At 29.8% G+C, this 14,050-nt stretch overlaps 2 protein-coding genes across 2 annotated transcripts; both read right to left on the bottom strand.

Moving 5' to 3' along the window:
- Positions 1 to 1,904: 1,904 nt before the first annotated feature.
- LOC110651561 (protein BOLA4, chloroplastic/mitochondrial) lies at positions 1,905 to 5,506 on the bottom strand. Its single transcript, XM_058144359.1, has 3 exons — positions 5,108 to 5,506; positions 4,940 to 5,007; positions 1,905 to 2,263 (listed from the first exon to the last, which is right to left on the bottom strand). Exons 1-3 carry the CDS (start codon positions 5,453 to 5,455, stop codon positions 2,110 to 2,112), a joined length of 570 nt encoding a protein of 189 aa, XP_058000342.1. The 5' UTR covers positions 5,456 to 5,506; the 3' UTR covers positions 1,905 to 2,109.
- Positions 5,507 to 7,149: 1,643 nt separating this feature from the next.
- Positions 7,150 to 9,939, bottom strand: LOC110651562 (benzyl alcohol O-benzoyltransferase). The gene is made up of 2 exons (XM_021806929.2): positions 9,396 to 9,939; positions 7,150 to 8,152 (listed from the first exon to the last, which is right to left on the bottom strand). The coding sequence occupies exons 1-2, from the start codon at positions 9,843 to 9,845 to the stop codon at positions 7,220 to 7,222; spliced, it is 1,383 nt and encodes a 460-aa protein (XP_021662621.2). The 5' UTR covers positions 9,846 to 9,939; the 3' UTR covers positions 7,150 to 7,219.
- Positions 9,940 to 14,050: the final 4,111 nt, after the last annotated feature.

The following is a 14,050-nucleotide window of genomic DNA, read 5'->3' as shown; positions in this document are numbered from 1 at the left end:
TTCCAAAAAAATTATACAACAATGGAAAAAAATAAATTCAGTTTAAAATTAAAGTAAATAAATAAATCACTAACTAATTCACTTTTTATTTCCCTCAATCTCACTCTAAAATCGAAAATAAAAATAAATTATTTTAAAAAATATTAATAATTTAAAAAAAACATTTTTGAAAAAATTCTTTGAGAAATATTCTTTTCAAAAAATTTAATATATATATATATATATATATAAAGACTTCTTTATTATTTTTATAAATTTTTAATAATTAAATAGTAATTTAAACTTTACGCCCTAATTGTGTATAACTGTCAATTTTGAAAACAAATAAATTTTTATTCCCATTAAATAGGAGAGATTTCATGGTTAGCCTTAACTAGATATAAAATTTAAGAAGGTAAAACGCTCTCAATAAAGATCTTCACTCGATTTTATTTAAGAGATACATAATTTTTTTACCATTTATATTAATCCAGTTTGTTAAGTATTTTTACATTTTAATAAAATTATCAAAATATAAAAATAATTTAAAAAATAATTTAATTTTTTTAATTAAAATAATATTTTATATAAATCTATTTTTTAATATTTCAAAATATAAAAACATATTTTTCACAAAACAAATGAAATGTTAATTATATATATTCAACATTTTGTCATTTTGTGGATCTTCAACATTAACTGTTACAAAGATCGACTCCTTCACTTTGCCCAACTGATAATATTATGTTTCTGGTAACCTGATGGAGTTTTAGGGAGACAAGGCAAATATCCCTTTCATTCTTCAATGCATTATCTTTCTTTCTTTCTTTCTCTTTGTTGCCTTCTTCTTATTATTATAATAATATTATCAAATTTTCCTCGTGTATAATCATACCATTGAACCTTTTTCATGATTTTAGAGTTCTAATTGGTAGAGTTGGTCTGTTAATTTCTTCAAATTTATGTTCTTTGAAGACACAAGTGCTACTTTTGTGAGTGTCTACTGCCTACCCTACACCGAAAGTGTTGTTGTGTAGGATTAGAAATGTAAGACTATAAAATCATAAATCTTCCTTGAATTATTAGAAGTCAATTTATTCCTCAATTTAAGATAATTAAATTTAAAAATTATAAAATTTAGCTTATTAAACTAAATATTTGATAAAATAGGTCAATTTAGCCTAAATATTTAGTTTCATGTAAAACACGCGCTCCAAAAGTATTAAAAAAATATATTTAGTATTTTATAATTTCTCTCAAAATTTGTCAAAAACTATAAATTGATCCCTCTTTTTTCTTTCTCTGCTTTTTCTCTCTCATCCCTTCCCTCTCTCTTTCTACTTTCCCTTCCAAAAAATCACAGCAATGGAAAAACATGAAATTCTGTTGAAAATGAAAATAAAAATACCATTAATTCATTTTTATTTCTCTTAATTTCACTCTAAAATTGAAAATAAAAATAAAATAATTTTAAATATTAACAATACCAAAAGATATATTTAAAAAAAAAAACACTTTATAAAATATTATTTTCAAAAAATAATATTTATATGTAAACATTTATTATTTTTATAGATTTGTAAGGAGTAAATAATAATTTAACTGAAGATAATAATGCAATTTACATTTAATAATTTAGTTCCCTCGCATATTTTTTAGCCGCTTCTATGGATTTGGGCTAAATTAGCATATTTTGCTCTGTATTGAGTTTAATTGGCTAAATTTTACGGCTAAATTGCCTATACCTATCAATTTCGGAAACAAATTGAGTTTTATCCCAAATAAGGGAGATTTAATATTAAGAAGAGTAATTACTACCTTTATAACTCGATTTTAAAGGCTACCTTTTCGGTGACCACACAGACACAAGACTTCACTGTCTTCAAATGGTAAAGTTTACAAGAATATGAAAATTTAAACAGCAGTTCAAAAAATAAAATTCTTTTAAAGTAGTAGCAGCTAGTGATTGACAATGTATTATTTCTGTACTTTGGGTCTTAGCATTGATTGTTTTCCACCAAGAGCAATCCTTGAGGAAAATGGAATACAAATCTGTTTCTTCCTGTCATGCTGTAAGAAAACTCAACAGAAAATATTTTTCTATAAATTGACATTTCGGTAAATGTTCAATCACTTCTGCGCTGCTGCTTCAGCAGGGGTCTTGGTAGTCATTTGATCAACTGCGTGCACTGTGCTCTGAAGCTCCTCCCATATGGCTTTGTAAACCATTCTCTGCCTATTCACGCTTGATTGACCTTCAAAGGCTGAAGAGATGACATCAATACTGCAGACACATGATAAATGAGGTCAATTTTGGAAATGAAGGTCTTTTTTACTTTTTAAATTTTTGGGTAGAACTTTGAAGGACCCTTCAAGCCAAACCCACTTGAAAAATGCATATGTATTATACCATGAACATGCAACATGATAGTGTCGCGTACATTCCAAACAAAATTATGATTTATATATCAACTTAGAAATGTCAGCGCACTATGAATCATGTAAAGAAAGGGGACTGTCATACAACCAGAAAGTGTAAAAGGACTTTTCATATCCAGCCTAAACACTGCAGACAAGAACTGAAGTTAAAAAAAAAAAAGCTAAATGTTTGACTCAGAAGAATTGTAGCATAAGGCTTTTGCTTTTCCATCGTATGAAGCACTTAAAGTAAAATCTGCAGCATGTTATGTCCTTTAATTGAAGACAAAAGATGCACCTAATATACTCAACTCAACTAAGCCTTTATCCCAAATATTTGGGGTCAGACTATATGGATTCTTTTTCTCCACTCTAAACAATTTTGGGTTAAATCCTCGAAAATGTGTAATGCTTCTAGGTCATGTTGTACTATTCTCCTCCAAGTCAATTTAGGTCTACCCCTTCTTTTCTTTCTATCATCTACCCTAATGTACTCTACTTGTCTAACTGGAGCCTCCGTATATCTACGCTTCACATGACCAAACCACCCCAATTTCACTTCTCTCAACTTATCCTCAATTCGCACCACTCCTATCTTTTCTCTAATACTCTCATTACGGACTTTATCTAGTCTAGTATAGCCACTCATCCACCTTAACATTCTCATATTCGCAACTCTTATCTTAGACACATACGACTCCTTCAGTGCCCAACACTCACTACCATATAACATGGCCGGTCGTATGGCTGTATGGTAAAATTTTCCTTTCAACTTATTGGGAATCTTGCGATCACATAAAACTCTCGTGGCACGTCTCCACTTCAATCATCCGGCTTTAATCCTATGACTAACATCCTCCTCACATCCTCCATCTACTTGAAGGACTGAGCTGAGGTATTTAAAGTGATTACTTTGGGACAGTATCACTCCATCCAAACTAACTCCTTCCCTATCACCAATTCGGCTTTCACTGAACTTGCAATACATGTATTCTGTCTTCGTTCTACTTAACTTAAAACCCTTTGACTCTAGAGTACTTCTCCAAAACTCTAACTTTCTATTAACTCCTTCTTGCGTCTCATCTATTAGAACTATATCATCCGCAAATATCATGCACCAAGAGATACTCTCTTGTATATGTTTCGTTAATTCATCTAAAACTAATATAAAAAGGTAAGAGCTTACAGCTGAACCTTGGTGTAATCCAATTGAGATAAGAAAATCTCTCGTATCTCCTCTCACTGTACACACAATAGTAATTGCTCTTTAATACATGTCTTTCGATACTTATATGTACCAAAGTAATCTACTATGTATGCTAATCTCTGGATATCTAACTTTGTCAAGTGCCTGTCATACCTTTGTCAGTGATGGCCATCTCCAAGTTATTCCAACTAAAACCATTTTCGTAAATTTCACATCAGATTGTGAAAGCATAAGCAAACAAATAAACAGTAAGCACACATCACTATTTTCCCCTAATTTTCTTTATATCTTTGGCTCAAGTTCAACAGAGATATGGGATTGCAGGAAATTGCAATCCTTACCTCATGCTAGACCATTACTCTTTTTTTACCAGCTTATACCTGAAAAACTGGGAAATATCACCATTTAACTACTATGCACACTGATCTCATCAAAGAAATTTTCCATTAGCTCATATGCAGGAAAAGATTACCAATTACCACAAATTGTCTACTGCTTATGTAATCTCAGAAGTTGTACTTTAATATGGTTAGTTGGCAATAGACCCTACAGGTTGAAATATAATTATAGTTAATTAGTAACTACTTCACCAATATGAGTTGTGTATAAATAACAAGAATATCCAATAACAGACAAGCAGTCTAGCATTGAAAAACACTACTGTGTAGCAATTTCATTCCTTCTAATTTCTTCAAGGTTCAATAAAGCTTCACAGATACAATAATCAACCATTAACATTCTATTCTACATACAATAATTAACCATTAGCATTCTATTCTACATACAATAATTAACCATTAACATTCTATTCTACATTCTCCATGTCCTCTCTCTCTCTCTCTCTCTCTCTCTCACCCTCTATATCTACACAGACAACACAATTATTGACAGTGTGAGTTCTAGATCCTCATAGAACTTAAGAGTAGCCAAATTCATCAATGACAGCATTGTAAACTGAATTTTATGAATTAATGCACATAAGTCAAATGTGGGAGCATCTGAATGCATTAGCCCAGTAAAAAAAGAAGCCATGCCAGAATCTCAGCCCCAAAATTGTTATTGGCAATGTACAGCACTGAAACACTAATAACATTGTGCATCCCATAGGCAAAAGCAATCAGCATAAAATGTATATAAGATAGAATCAAATGAAACTCCACTGCTGTGTGCATAAATTAAACAGATGAATGTCCTCAACAAGGTTATTCAGTAGGAAAATGATCAAGTCATCATTTGAATAAATGTGGCAATAAATTAAGTCTAGACAGATTATTGAATTTCTGCTACACTAAAAAAAAAGGTTTTACAAAATGATAGTGAAAATTCTAAGCTTACCTGACATGCCTACCATCCCCATATGCATCTTTCACAATGACTGATTCTGCATTTAGTTCCTCCTTAATCTGTTGCAAAAAAACTCAAATTTAGTTAAAATTAAGACCAAGTTTCCCTCCAATAATAAAGAAGGAAGAAAAATCCCTATTCCAAAGATTTTGAAGTTACCTTTTTCTCCATGGACTGCATAAGAGGAGAGTCAATAGACCCGGCATCATTGACATTGGTGGCTCTAACAGTGAATCTACGGTTACCCACGAGACCAAACCCTAATTTTGATAACTTATAGCCATCGCTCTCGACTTGGAGCTTCGTTTTTCTGTCATGGGTGCAAGCCCAAAACAAGAAGTTCGCTTCGTTTTTGTTTGGGAAGATTGCGTTATGTGAAATGAAGAGTTGTGTCGGGGGTTGGAGAAGAGACGACGAAGGGAGAGCCTGGCGATGGAGAAGGGAGTGGTGGGTATGGGGGCGCGTGGAGGACAGAAGGTACGGTCGCCACATTAGAGTCTTTGCCATTTGCACTTCTTTCTCGGGAGAAAATGGGGATTTTGGTGTGCGAGCTGAGGAGATGAAAGCTGCTCACCAGGCCTTCAATTGGGTTTGGATCAAATTGTAACTTTTTGGGCTTACGAGCTTTGCAGATTTTTTATTTGTTTAATTACTTTCGATCTCTAGGTTTCCATTATCGCTAATTAATTTTTAAATTTTAATAAATATATAAGTTTTTATTTAGTTTAAATAATTTCAATTTAATTGAATTTGATATTTTATATATTTAGTTTTAAAAACTTTTAACTTTTAATTTTAAAAATTTTAATTATATAAAATTAATTATAATTATAATTAAATTTTCATCAAAATAAAATTTATAAATCGCCAACTAAAAAAAATAATTGATAAAACTCAAAGAACACTAATCTCATTGGCAATTTCAAATGAATTTTATAAAATTAAAATAATAATTTTTACCGTTTTTATTGCAAATTTACCCTTATCTCTCATAACACTATTTTTAATTTCTACCTAGTAACCAAGCATATTGAATTCCAATCAAGAGAGAAGGGAAAGACAAGCTTAACGAAATTAGGGTTTGAAAACTAGAGAGAGAGGGGGGTTGTTTTCAGATTGGGAAGGAGATAAAAGAGAAAATGTAGCTGGAAAGGAAATAGAGAGAGAGGGATTATCTCTCCGCTCTTGATATCAAGATTTACTTCCAGTTTAAGTTAGAAAAGGCATACAAAATGTTGCTTGCACAAATTCCTCGTTAATCCATTTTTACTTACCAATTAAATTTTAAATTAATCCAATTTTTATTTAAGGAGGAACATCCTCTTGGATTGTTGACTAAGAGAACGAATAACCGCATTACACTATTAAAAAATATAAATTCGTCAAGGATAATTTTAAATTTGAATAATTTTTATTTAATTTTTTATATATAAAAGTTTATATGCATCATTATTTTTTCTCGTTTAATAATTTATTTTTTATATAATATTTTTATTTAAATTAAATAAAATAATATCTTAAATTTTCTGATTCCACCCCACACTTGCTTAATGATATTGTTCGCAAGTTAAAACAGATCAAAGAATTGGATTCTTCGATTGAATGCTTCTAAAAGGAAAAATCCGATTTCGAAATACTGACAGAGACAGTCCTGTGCAATTTGCTGAAGTTTCAGCAATGCTGACTTCGGAAAGACCAATTTTCTTAATACGCGCAGAAAATGTTCAACTCTCTTTCTATCGTTCCGCAGAAGGGCTCTCAATCCAATACACTTCATATTGCAGAGAGGGCTGCACCAACATTCAGTTTTTACAAAGGAAAAACTGTTGTGGTCCACACTCGTGGACAAAAGCATCTGATCAACAAAAGAAAAAAAGGAAGCTCATAATTGAAGTAAATTATTGAGAATATCTAGTGCATTGAAAAATATTATATCGTACATTAAAAAAAATAATTACATAATAAAAATAAAAAGGTAAAATTTATTATTTTATTAATGTATATGATGCAGCTAATAATTTGCCCATAATTGACTGATGCTATACCTACCAGACTCAGGGAAGAGCCATTGACCCCGACAACACATGGTACATGCCCTCGGCTCATTATTTTGATTTTGGTTGTTGGAGCCAAAAATCAGCATATATTTGCAATAAAAAAAAAAAAAGGAAAATTCCTAAACATACTAACTTGATAGCTGATTTCATAAAACACAATTCACCATAATTAATATACTACTTTTCCACAAAACAAAGTTACAAAATAACAGAATTACAAGGCAGATACTATAAATTTGGATTTTTTGGCATCATTAATTGGCTGCTCCTCTAACATACCCTTTAGCTCCTTTACAAATCTTTCCATTGCCTGTGCTGGCAAGCAAATTGGCAACACAATCCCATTTTCTCCTTTCTTGTTTCTGAACGGTATATAAAAGCTTGCCACTCCAGGGATGGCCCCTACCCCACCTTTCGCTGGCCCACCATATGCAGCCTTACCCCATCCAAAATCCACCTCTCCAAATCCTGCACGCGTCACATCCGACACTAGGTAACTCCTCACCACTGTAAAATGAGGCCTACCTTTAATCACCATCAGATCCGCCACGGATCGCATGTACTCTTCCGTCACACTATCTTTAACCTCTTTTACCAATTCTAATGCGAAGCCTAGCGGTTTCTCAATTAGTTCTTTTGCTCTTGCCACCGCCACCGGAAACACAAATCCGTTGCCGTAATATCCAGTCGGTAACGGAGGATTGAATTTGTTGCGTCCATTGACAATACAAATAATACGCATCTCTTCAGTGGGATCTGGTTGAAGTGCAATGGTACGGCACTTCCACAGACATGCCGTCAATAATTCAAAGTTAGAGCATTGGCGGAGGTGCTTCGGCACAAATCTTCGGAGAGCAGCGACTTCATTGGGTCCAAAGAAGAATGATTGGTGAGCCATGTCATCGAGCGGGATTATTGTGCCTTTGGTGTCGGCAACCTCATCGTATTCACGATGGGTGCGTGTCACACGTGGTGGATCCCGAGCGTTAAGGAAATGCCTTTCCCATACCGGAAGAACAGACGGCGCTTGTGCGCCACGTGCCATCTCTCCTACGGTGGACATGAATTGGACTAGGCCAGGAGCATCGCTCATGGTGTGGTTGAGACGGAGAGCAAATATAAAACCACCGCATTTTAGGCGCGTCACCTGCCAATTCAATTTTGATTTAGTTAAGAAAAAAAAAAAAGAAATTACACGTAACAGTAAAACTGATTAAGTAACAAAACAAGGACAGATTTCAATTGACCATTCGTGAGTCACGTTGGATGGCCCACCACATGCTGGTCATTGTTTTTTTTTTTTTTTTGTTTTTTTGTCAAAGTCTTCATAGAAAAAGACCATTAGGATCAGATACAGCGTACCCAATGGTCATAATGAAATGAAATAAATTAATAAAAAAAATTCAAGTTTAGAAAAATATTATTAATTTAGAAATATTTTTATATAATTTTAAAAGAAATTATTTTTTATGATACCTTTAAAAATATATAATTATTGTGATGGGAGATATTCAGACAGCAGTGGTGGTGTCTGTTTGGTATGGATAGCGTCTGTTTGGTATGGATAGCGTCCCACTCATGAATTAGGGCACACCACCTCTTTAATCATCACAAATTTAGCACGCATAGAGACATACAGCAATCATCCAATTATTGAACTTAATCGACAAGGAGAAAATTATTGAATGTAAATTCTTAGTCACCTAACTAAAAATTAATTTACTTGCATTTTTTAAATAATATTAAAATAATTATTTAATTTTAATTTAAAAAATTATAGTATAATTTTAATTATAAAAGTTATTATAAATTTTTTATTATAAAGGATATAAATGAAAAATAATTTTAAATTAATTTTAAATTTTTATTAAATTTTAGAAAGCTGAAAACTAAATATGCTAAAAATTTCTCTGCTTTTTTTTTATCCTTAAAATCAAGAAATTAATTATATTTTTTATTTTATGTTTTGTAGAAATAATTTTCTACACTCTTTCTTACTTTTGCTTCATCAGTAAAATATATTATGAGTTTAACATGGCGATTGATGTCACCATAAAAATTTTTTTAAAAAATAAATTTAATGAGTGATGAGTTTCTGATATTTTTAAAACTTTATACCGAAACTTTGAAAATAATGATTTACGGTTTCTTTGTTGTTGACAATTATAAAAACGTTTCAAACGTCGTTAAAAAAAAAAAAAATCCATAACGCTTTGACCAGAATATGTTGCGTTTTTTTAAAAAAGAAAATCCTGAATTCACCCAAATTTTTCAGTTTTCCAAACGAAATGCTAGAACAATTTAAATACGCTTTCTAAGAAAACGTTTCAAAAACTATCCTTGTTTCCCACGACTGGACATTAAGCTTAGCTAGTGAGGAAGAAGTATACCTGAATAAGCAGCAAAGGGCAGTTAAGCACCCCACTGGAGCCAGGGACATCAAAAAGAAGCTCTTCCAAGCAAGGGAATGGAGGTTGAAGTGCATCACCGAATTGCTCAAGAGCAACATCAGCTTCAGCCTCAATAAACAACACACCTTCACCGGTACATTCCACTATAAGCTTGCGTTTAGGCCCTTCCCTGAGCCTACCAGCAAATGGATAGTAAAACACTAGTGTTCTAGCGAGTGCCTCTCTTATCACCATAACAGGATCTCTCCCTTGCATGGAGGGATCATACCGATAAAACTGTATCACCGGAATGTGAAATCGAAGACCCTCTTGGTCATCAATGTCCGATAATGGTTTGAACTCATGAGGGGTAGGCTTAGCAGGGGCGATTAGTTCAGGTTCACGCCTATGAACCTTAAACTCTAGGGAGGTGGGTGGTGTTGGTGCCATGGTTCAGAAACCAGTAACTAATAGTGAGGCTTAGAAAGGTTAAAGACAAGGGAAAGTTCGGTTGTTTCGTGTGAAGGATTCTTGTAAAGGGTATCCATTTATAGTGGGAACTTGGACCTACTCTTCCTAATCTATGAGAAATTAATGGCAAATAATTCTAGTCAATTTTGTTTTTTTAAGGACCACGTTGCGTTTGTTGTGAACTTACATGCTAATTTCAAGCAAACATGAAAAAATATCTCCTTGATTCCTAGTCCAAAAACAAACTAATAAAATATTAATATTTGGGGAGATTAATAAGATATATTGAGTCATGGTTGGTTATAAATAATTTTAAATGAAAAGATAATTTCTGTATAAAGAGAGAAAAAAATATTAAATTCATGTTTTGTTAGTAAAATTAATTTCAAGTGGAATTTGAAGTTTAGATTTTATAAGTTTGAAGACAATTCTAACTAAAATTCATTAATTTAAATACATTTTAATGATTAATTTATCATTTTAACTATGCTCCTAACCGAAATAACAGTTGTGAAATTTTCTTGTTTATATTTAATATATTATAAAAATTAGATATAAAAATTTAATATATAAAATATATAATATATTTATATTTTAAATTATAATAAATTAAATTTTGGCATGAATTTCTTAACAATTGTGGCGTACAATTTCAATCATTTCAATGCTTTTTCGGCTGCTCCAGGTCCGTGATCCACGTCAATGAATATTGACTCGACTTGGGGCTTGGGATGTATGCTTCAGCTCGACCGTAGCTCCATTACTTTGGCTGCACCTTTTTTTTTTAAATGTTTAATTTAACTTAAAATCAAGAAATTTAATTTTTTTAATTTTTAGGTTTAAATAAAAAAAAATAAAAATTTTTGTCATCAAATTAAAAAATTAAATTTCTTGATTTTTTTTATTTAAATTAAAAAATTAAGGTTATAAATTTTAATTTTTTGATAAATTAAATATAAATTAAAAATTTTATATTAATTTAGATAAAAAATTAAAAATAATTAAATTAAATTTCTCTAATAAATATAATAGTTAAATTAACTAACCCGTGCTTGTATTAATCTAGAAAAATAAAATATAATTTTATATTATATATAATTTATTATTATTAATGTATTTTAATATTAGATATATTCCTCCCTCCCCATTATGTAATAAAAAAATTAATTATAAATATAATTAATTATATTAAAATTATATAACATTTTTAAAAAAATATGTTTTTTTTTCTTTTCACGTAATGCTACTCTTTTTAGCTTCCTAATTGAGTTAGATCTACTATAATATTAAGAAAAGAAAAAATAATTTATTTTTTCTTTAAAAAAATCACATTAAAATGTATTTTTATTAAAAAAAATTATTTTATAAAGAATTTTTTTTTGGTTTTATCTTTCTAATTTAATTATTATGATCTAAAAAAACTTGTTAATTAAAGCTTTCATGTCGGTTATTATTAAAAAAAAAAACTTTACATAACTTTAATTTAATGGAAATATATAAAAAAAGAAAATAATACAATTAATTATTTAATGTAAAATTGAATTCAATTAAATTAATATTTAATTAAATAAATCTTATTTTAATTTAAATTTAATTATTAAAACTAATACAACTATTTAAATTTGGATATCATTAATAACAGAAGCATGAATTATAACTTTTCAAAATATCTCAATATTTTCTAGTTTATCGGCTTCTAAAATCACGTAGTATTCTCTCTATCTTATTTCATTACGAGAATTAAGAAAATAATAATTAGATTACATTATTTTTATAAAAAAAAAATAATAATAATCAATTAAGATACATTTATAGTGTTATTGGAATGTATAAAGATATTTAAAAGTGATAAATACATCAAAAATAATAATAAACAATAATAAAATTGAAAAAAATATTTTTTAAAAAAATTATTTATTACAATAATCAGAGAAACAGAACATCATGAGAGACGAGAGGAGGGGTCTTAATGAAATGCCAATTTGGTGTAAAAACTTCATTGCAATTAATGTATGACAACACCAAGAAACTGAAATTACGTACTCTCAATGGTAACTTATTTAAATAAAAGAAATTAATGGCAAAGTTATAACTGCCACTCAAAACATGCGATGGCTTAAATGGCTAAAGTGAATAGCTCATTAACTGCATCTTGATCTTCTTTCCTTCTTTCGAATTGATCTTCTTTCTTTTAATTCCAAAAAGCGATTTCCACTGAATTTCTTTTAACAACCCCACAAATATATTGAAAAAAAAAAAAAGAGATATTGTATTTTCCAAGAAGCAGCCAGTTGATTGCTATAGTACTTTGAATCCTTGAACCAGGGTTGTTTGATGGGTATGTATGTGGATTTTATATATATTTGTGGGACTCACAAATTGTGTATGCACCCTTTCACTAGCAATAGAATATTCAAATATTAGAAAATATTCCACCTTTTTTGTTTCCTGGCTTTTTCTTTGTTTCAAACTTTCCATGATGTGAACTTGACTGCAATTTCCACCAAGAAAACTGCCCACCTTAGTGTGTGTTTCCTCACTTCAACTACCATTGAATAGTTAATGACTACTACATCCATTTAATTTCTTCAAATGTTCTTATCAAGTCATTAAAAAAAAATCACCAATGGGGCCTTATTATAATCTTGTTGGTAGGTATTGACTGATGTGTTTCCATTTGTAAGTTGACTAATTCATATATTATCAAATTACTCTATTATTAGATTTAATTATTAAAAAAACTTAGCCCCATAATAATTATATTTAAACTCTATTTGTTTTTTGAAAAATAATTTATGTATAAAATATATTTTTTTATAAATTTATTTTTTAGTATAAGAATTTTTATGTTGTAATAAAATTTTTAAAATTCAGAAAATAACTTACTTTTTTAAAAGATCATAATTTATTTTTTTTTAACATTATTTAATTTTATTTTTCAAATGCTAAAAAATGTAAAAAGTCTTTTTTATAAAATATACGAAACTTTAAGATGTATTTTTTAAAAAATTTATATTTAAAATCGTATAAGAAAACACACATAAAGGTAGAAGCAAGTTTCGAGTAAACATCTCGTGCAGCTCGTTAGAAGTTGCTGGCGACGACCGAAGACCCGCAAGGGTGACGCTCGCTGCTGGGTCAATCCTTTCTTTTATTTTCCCCACATTGCCCGCAACTTTTGTTAATGCTCCAAATTAAATAATGTTGGAAAGGAAGTGGACCACAATATAATCGATTGCATCTCGTTTTTCGACTGTTTCATTTACTGGCCAGGATGGTTTCCCATCAAATCAAACCGAATCCAGATAAATTGAAATCGAACCATTAGGCCAAAATCAAATTAAATCAAATAATTTGATTTGGTTGAGAATTTAATAACTTTCAAAATAAACTAAGCAAAAAATTCAATCAATTTTGATATTAGATGTTATCACAATTTAAATTTAAATCAACATTAAATTAATTAATTTAATGTAAAAATTCAAATAAAAATCAAAATTAAAAAATTTTTCAATCCAATTTTAATTCTCCTTGTCTATCAAATCGAAACCACATCAAACCGTGGCTGGCCTATTTTTGGCATTCAGGTTTGCACCTTTATGGGGCCTTTCAAATCATAATTTTTCTTGCAAGGAATTGTGGCTAACATTCAATGCTTTTAATCAAATATTTTTTATTTAAGAAACTATGAAGTGTATTCGGGTGTGTATGTATTATTTATTATAATTATATTAAATTTATTTTTTATATTATAAAAAAAACTCGCTTTCTTATAAAAAATATTATTTTTTAATATTTTTAATATATTTAATAATTAATTATTTTATTTTTGTCAAAAGAGACAGGAATCAAACAACACACTGTTTGGCTTCGAAAGCTCTTCATGACGACTCCTTTCATTTTAATCCACTCGTTCAGGATGGTTTTGTGTATTCCCTTACGGCTTTCAATGAAGCCTGATCTTTGAAAATTTTAAAAATAAAAAAAATTACGAATGATAATAAAGATTCTTGTTTCTTATTAGGGACATATTCCGACCTAATAAAAAAATAAGGTATAAAATATATAAAGGATAACATCCAAAAAAAAAAATCAACTTTTTTTCTTTAAAGTAAAAAAAAAAAACTCAAAATTTATTTATTATGAATATTAACTTTATTGTAGTTATATATATATAGCCTATC

This window comes from Hevea brasiliensis, chromosome 3, assembly GCF_030052815.1.
Source record: "Hevea brasiliensis isolate MT/VB/25A 57/8 chromosome 3, ASM3005281v1, whole genome shotgun sequence".
NCBI lineage: Eukaryota > Viridiplantae > Streptophyta > Magnoliopsida > Malpighiales > Euphorbiaceae > Hevea > Hevea brasiliensis.
This window is presented reverse-complemented; position numbering and strand designations above follow the sequence as displayed.

Coding starts and splice junctions, on each gene's coding strand:
- LOC110651561 (XM_058144359.1), bottom strand. CDS start 5,455: ATGGCAAAGACTCTAATGTGGCGACCGTACCTTCTGTCCTCCACGCGC. Junction 5,008..5,107: donor TGCAGTCCATGGAGAAAAAG/GTAACTTCAAAA, acceptor TTTTTGCAACAG/ATTAAGGAGGAACTAAATGC. Junction 2,264..4,939: donor GGGGATGGTAGGCATGTCAG/GTAAGCTTAGAA, acceptor ATGTGTCTGCAG/TATTGATGTCATCTCTTCAG.
- LOC110651562 (XM_021806929.2), bottom strand. CDS start 9,845: ATGGCACCAACACCACCCACCTCCCTAGAGTTTAAGGTTCATAGGCGT. Junction 8,153..9,395: donor GCCCTTTGCTGCTTATTCAG/GTATACTTCTTC, acceptor TTGAATTGGCAG/GTGACGCGCCTAAAATGCGG.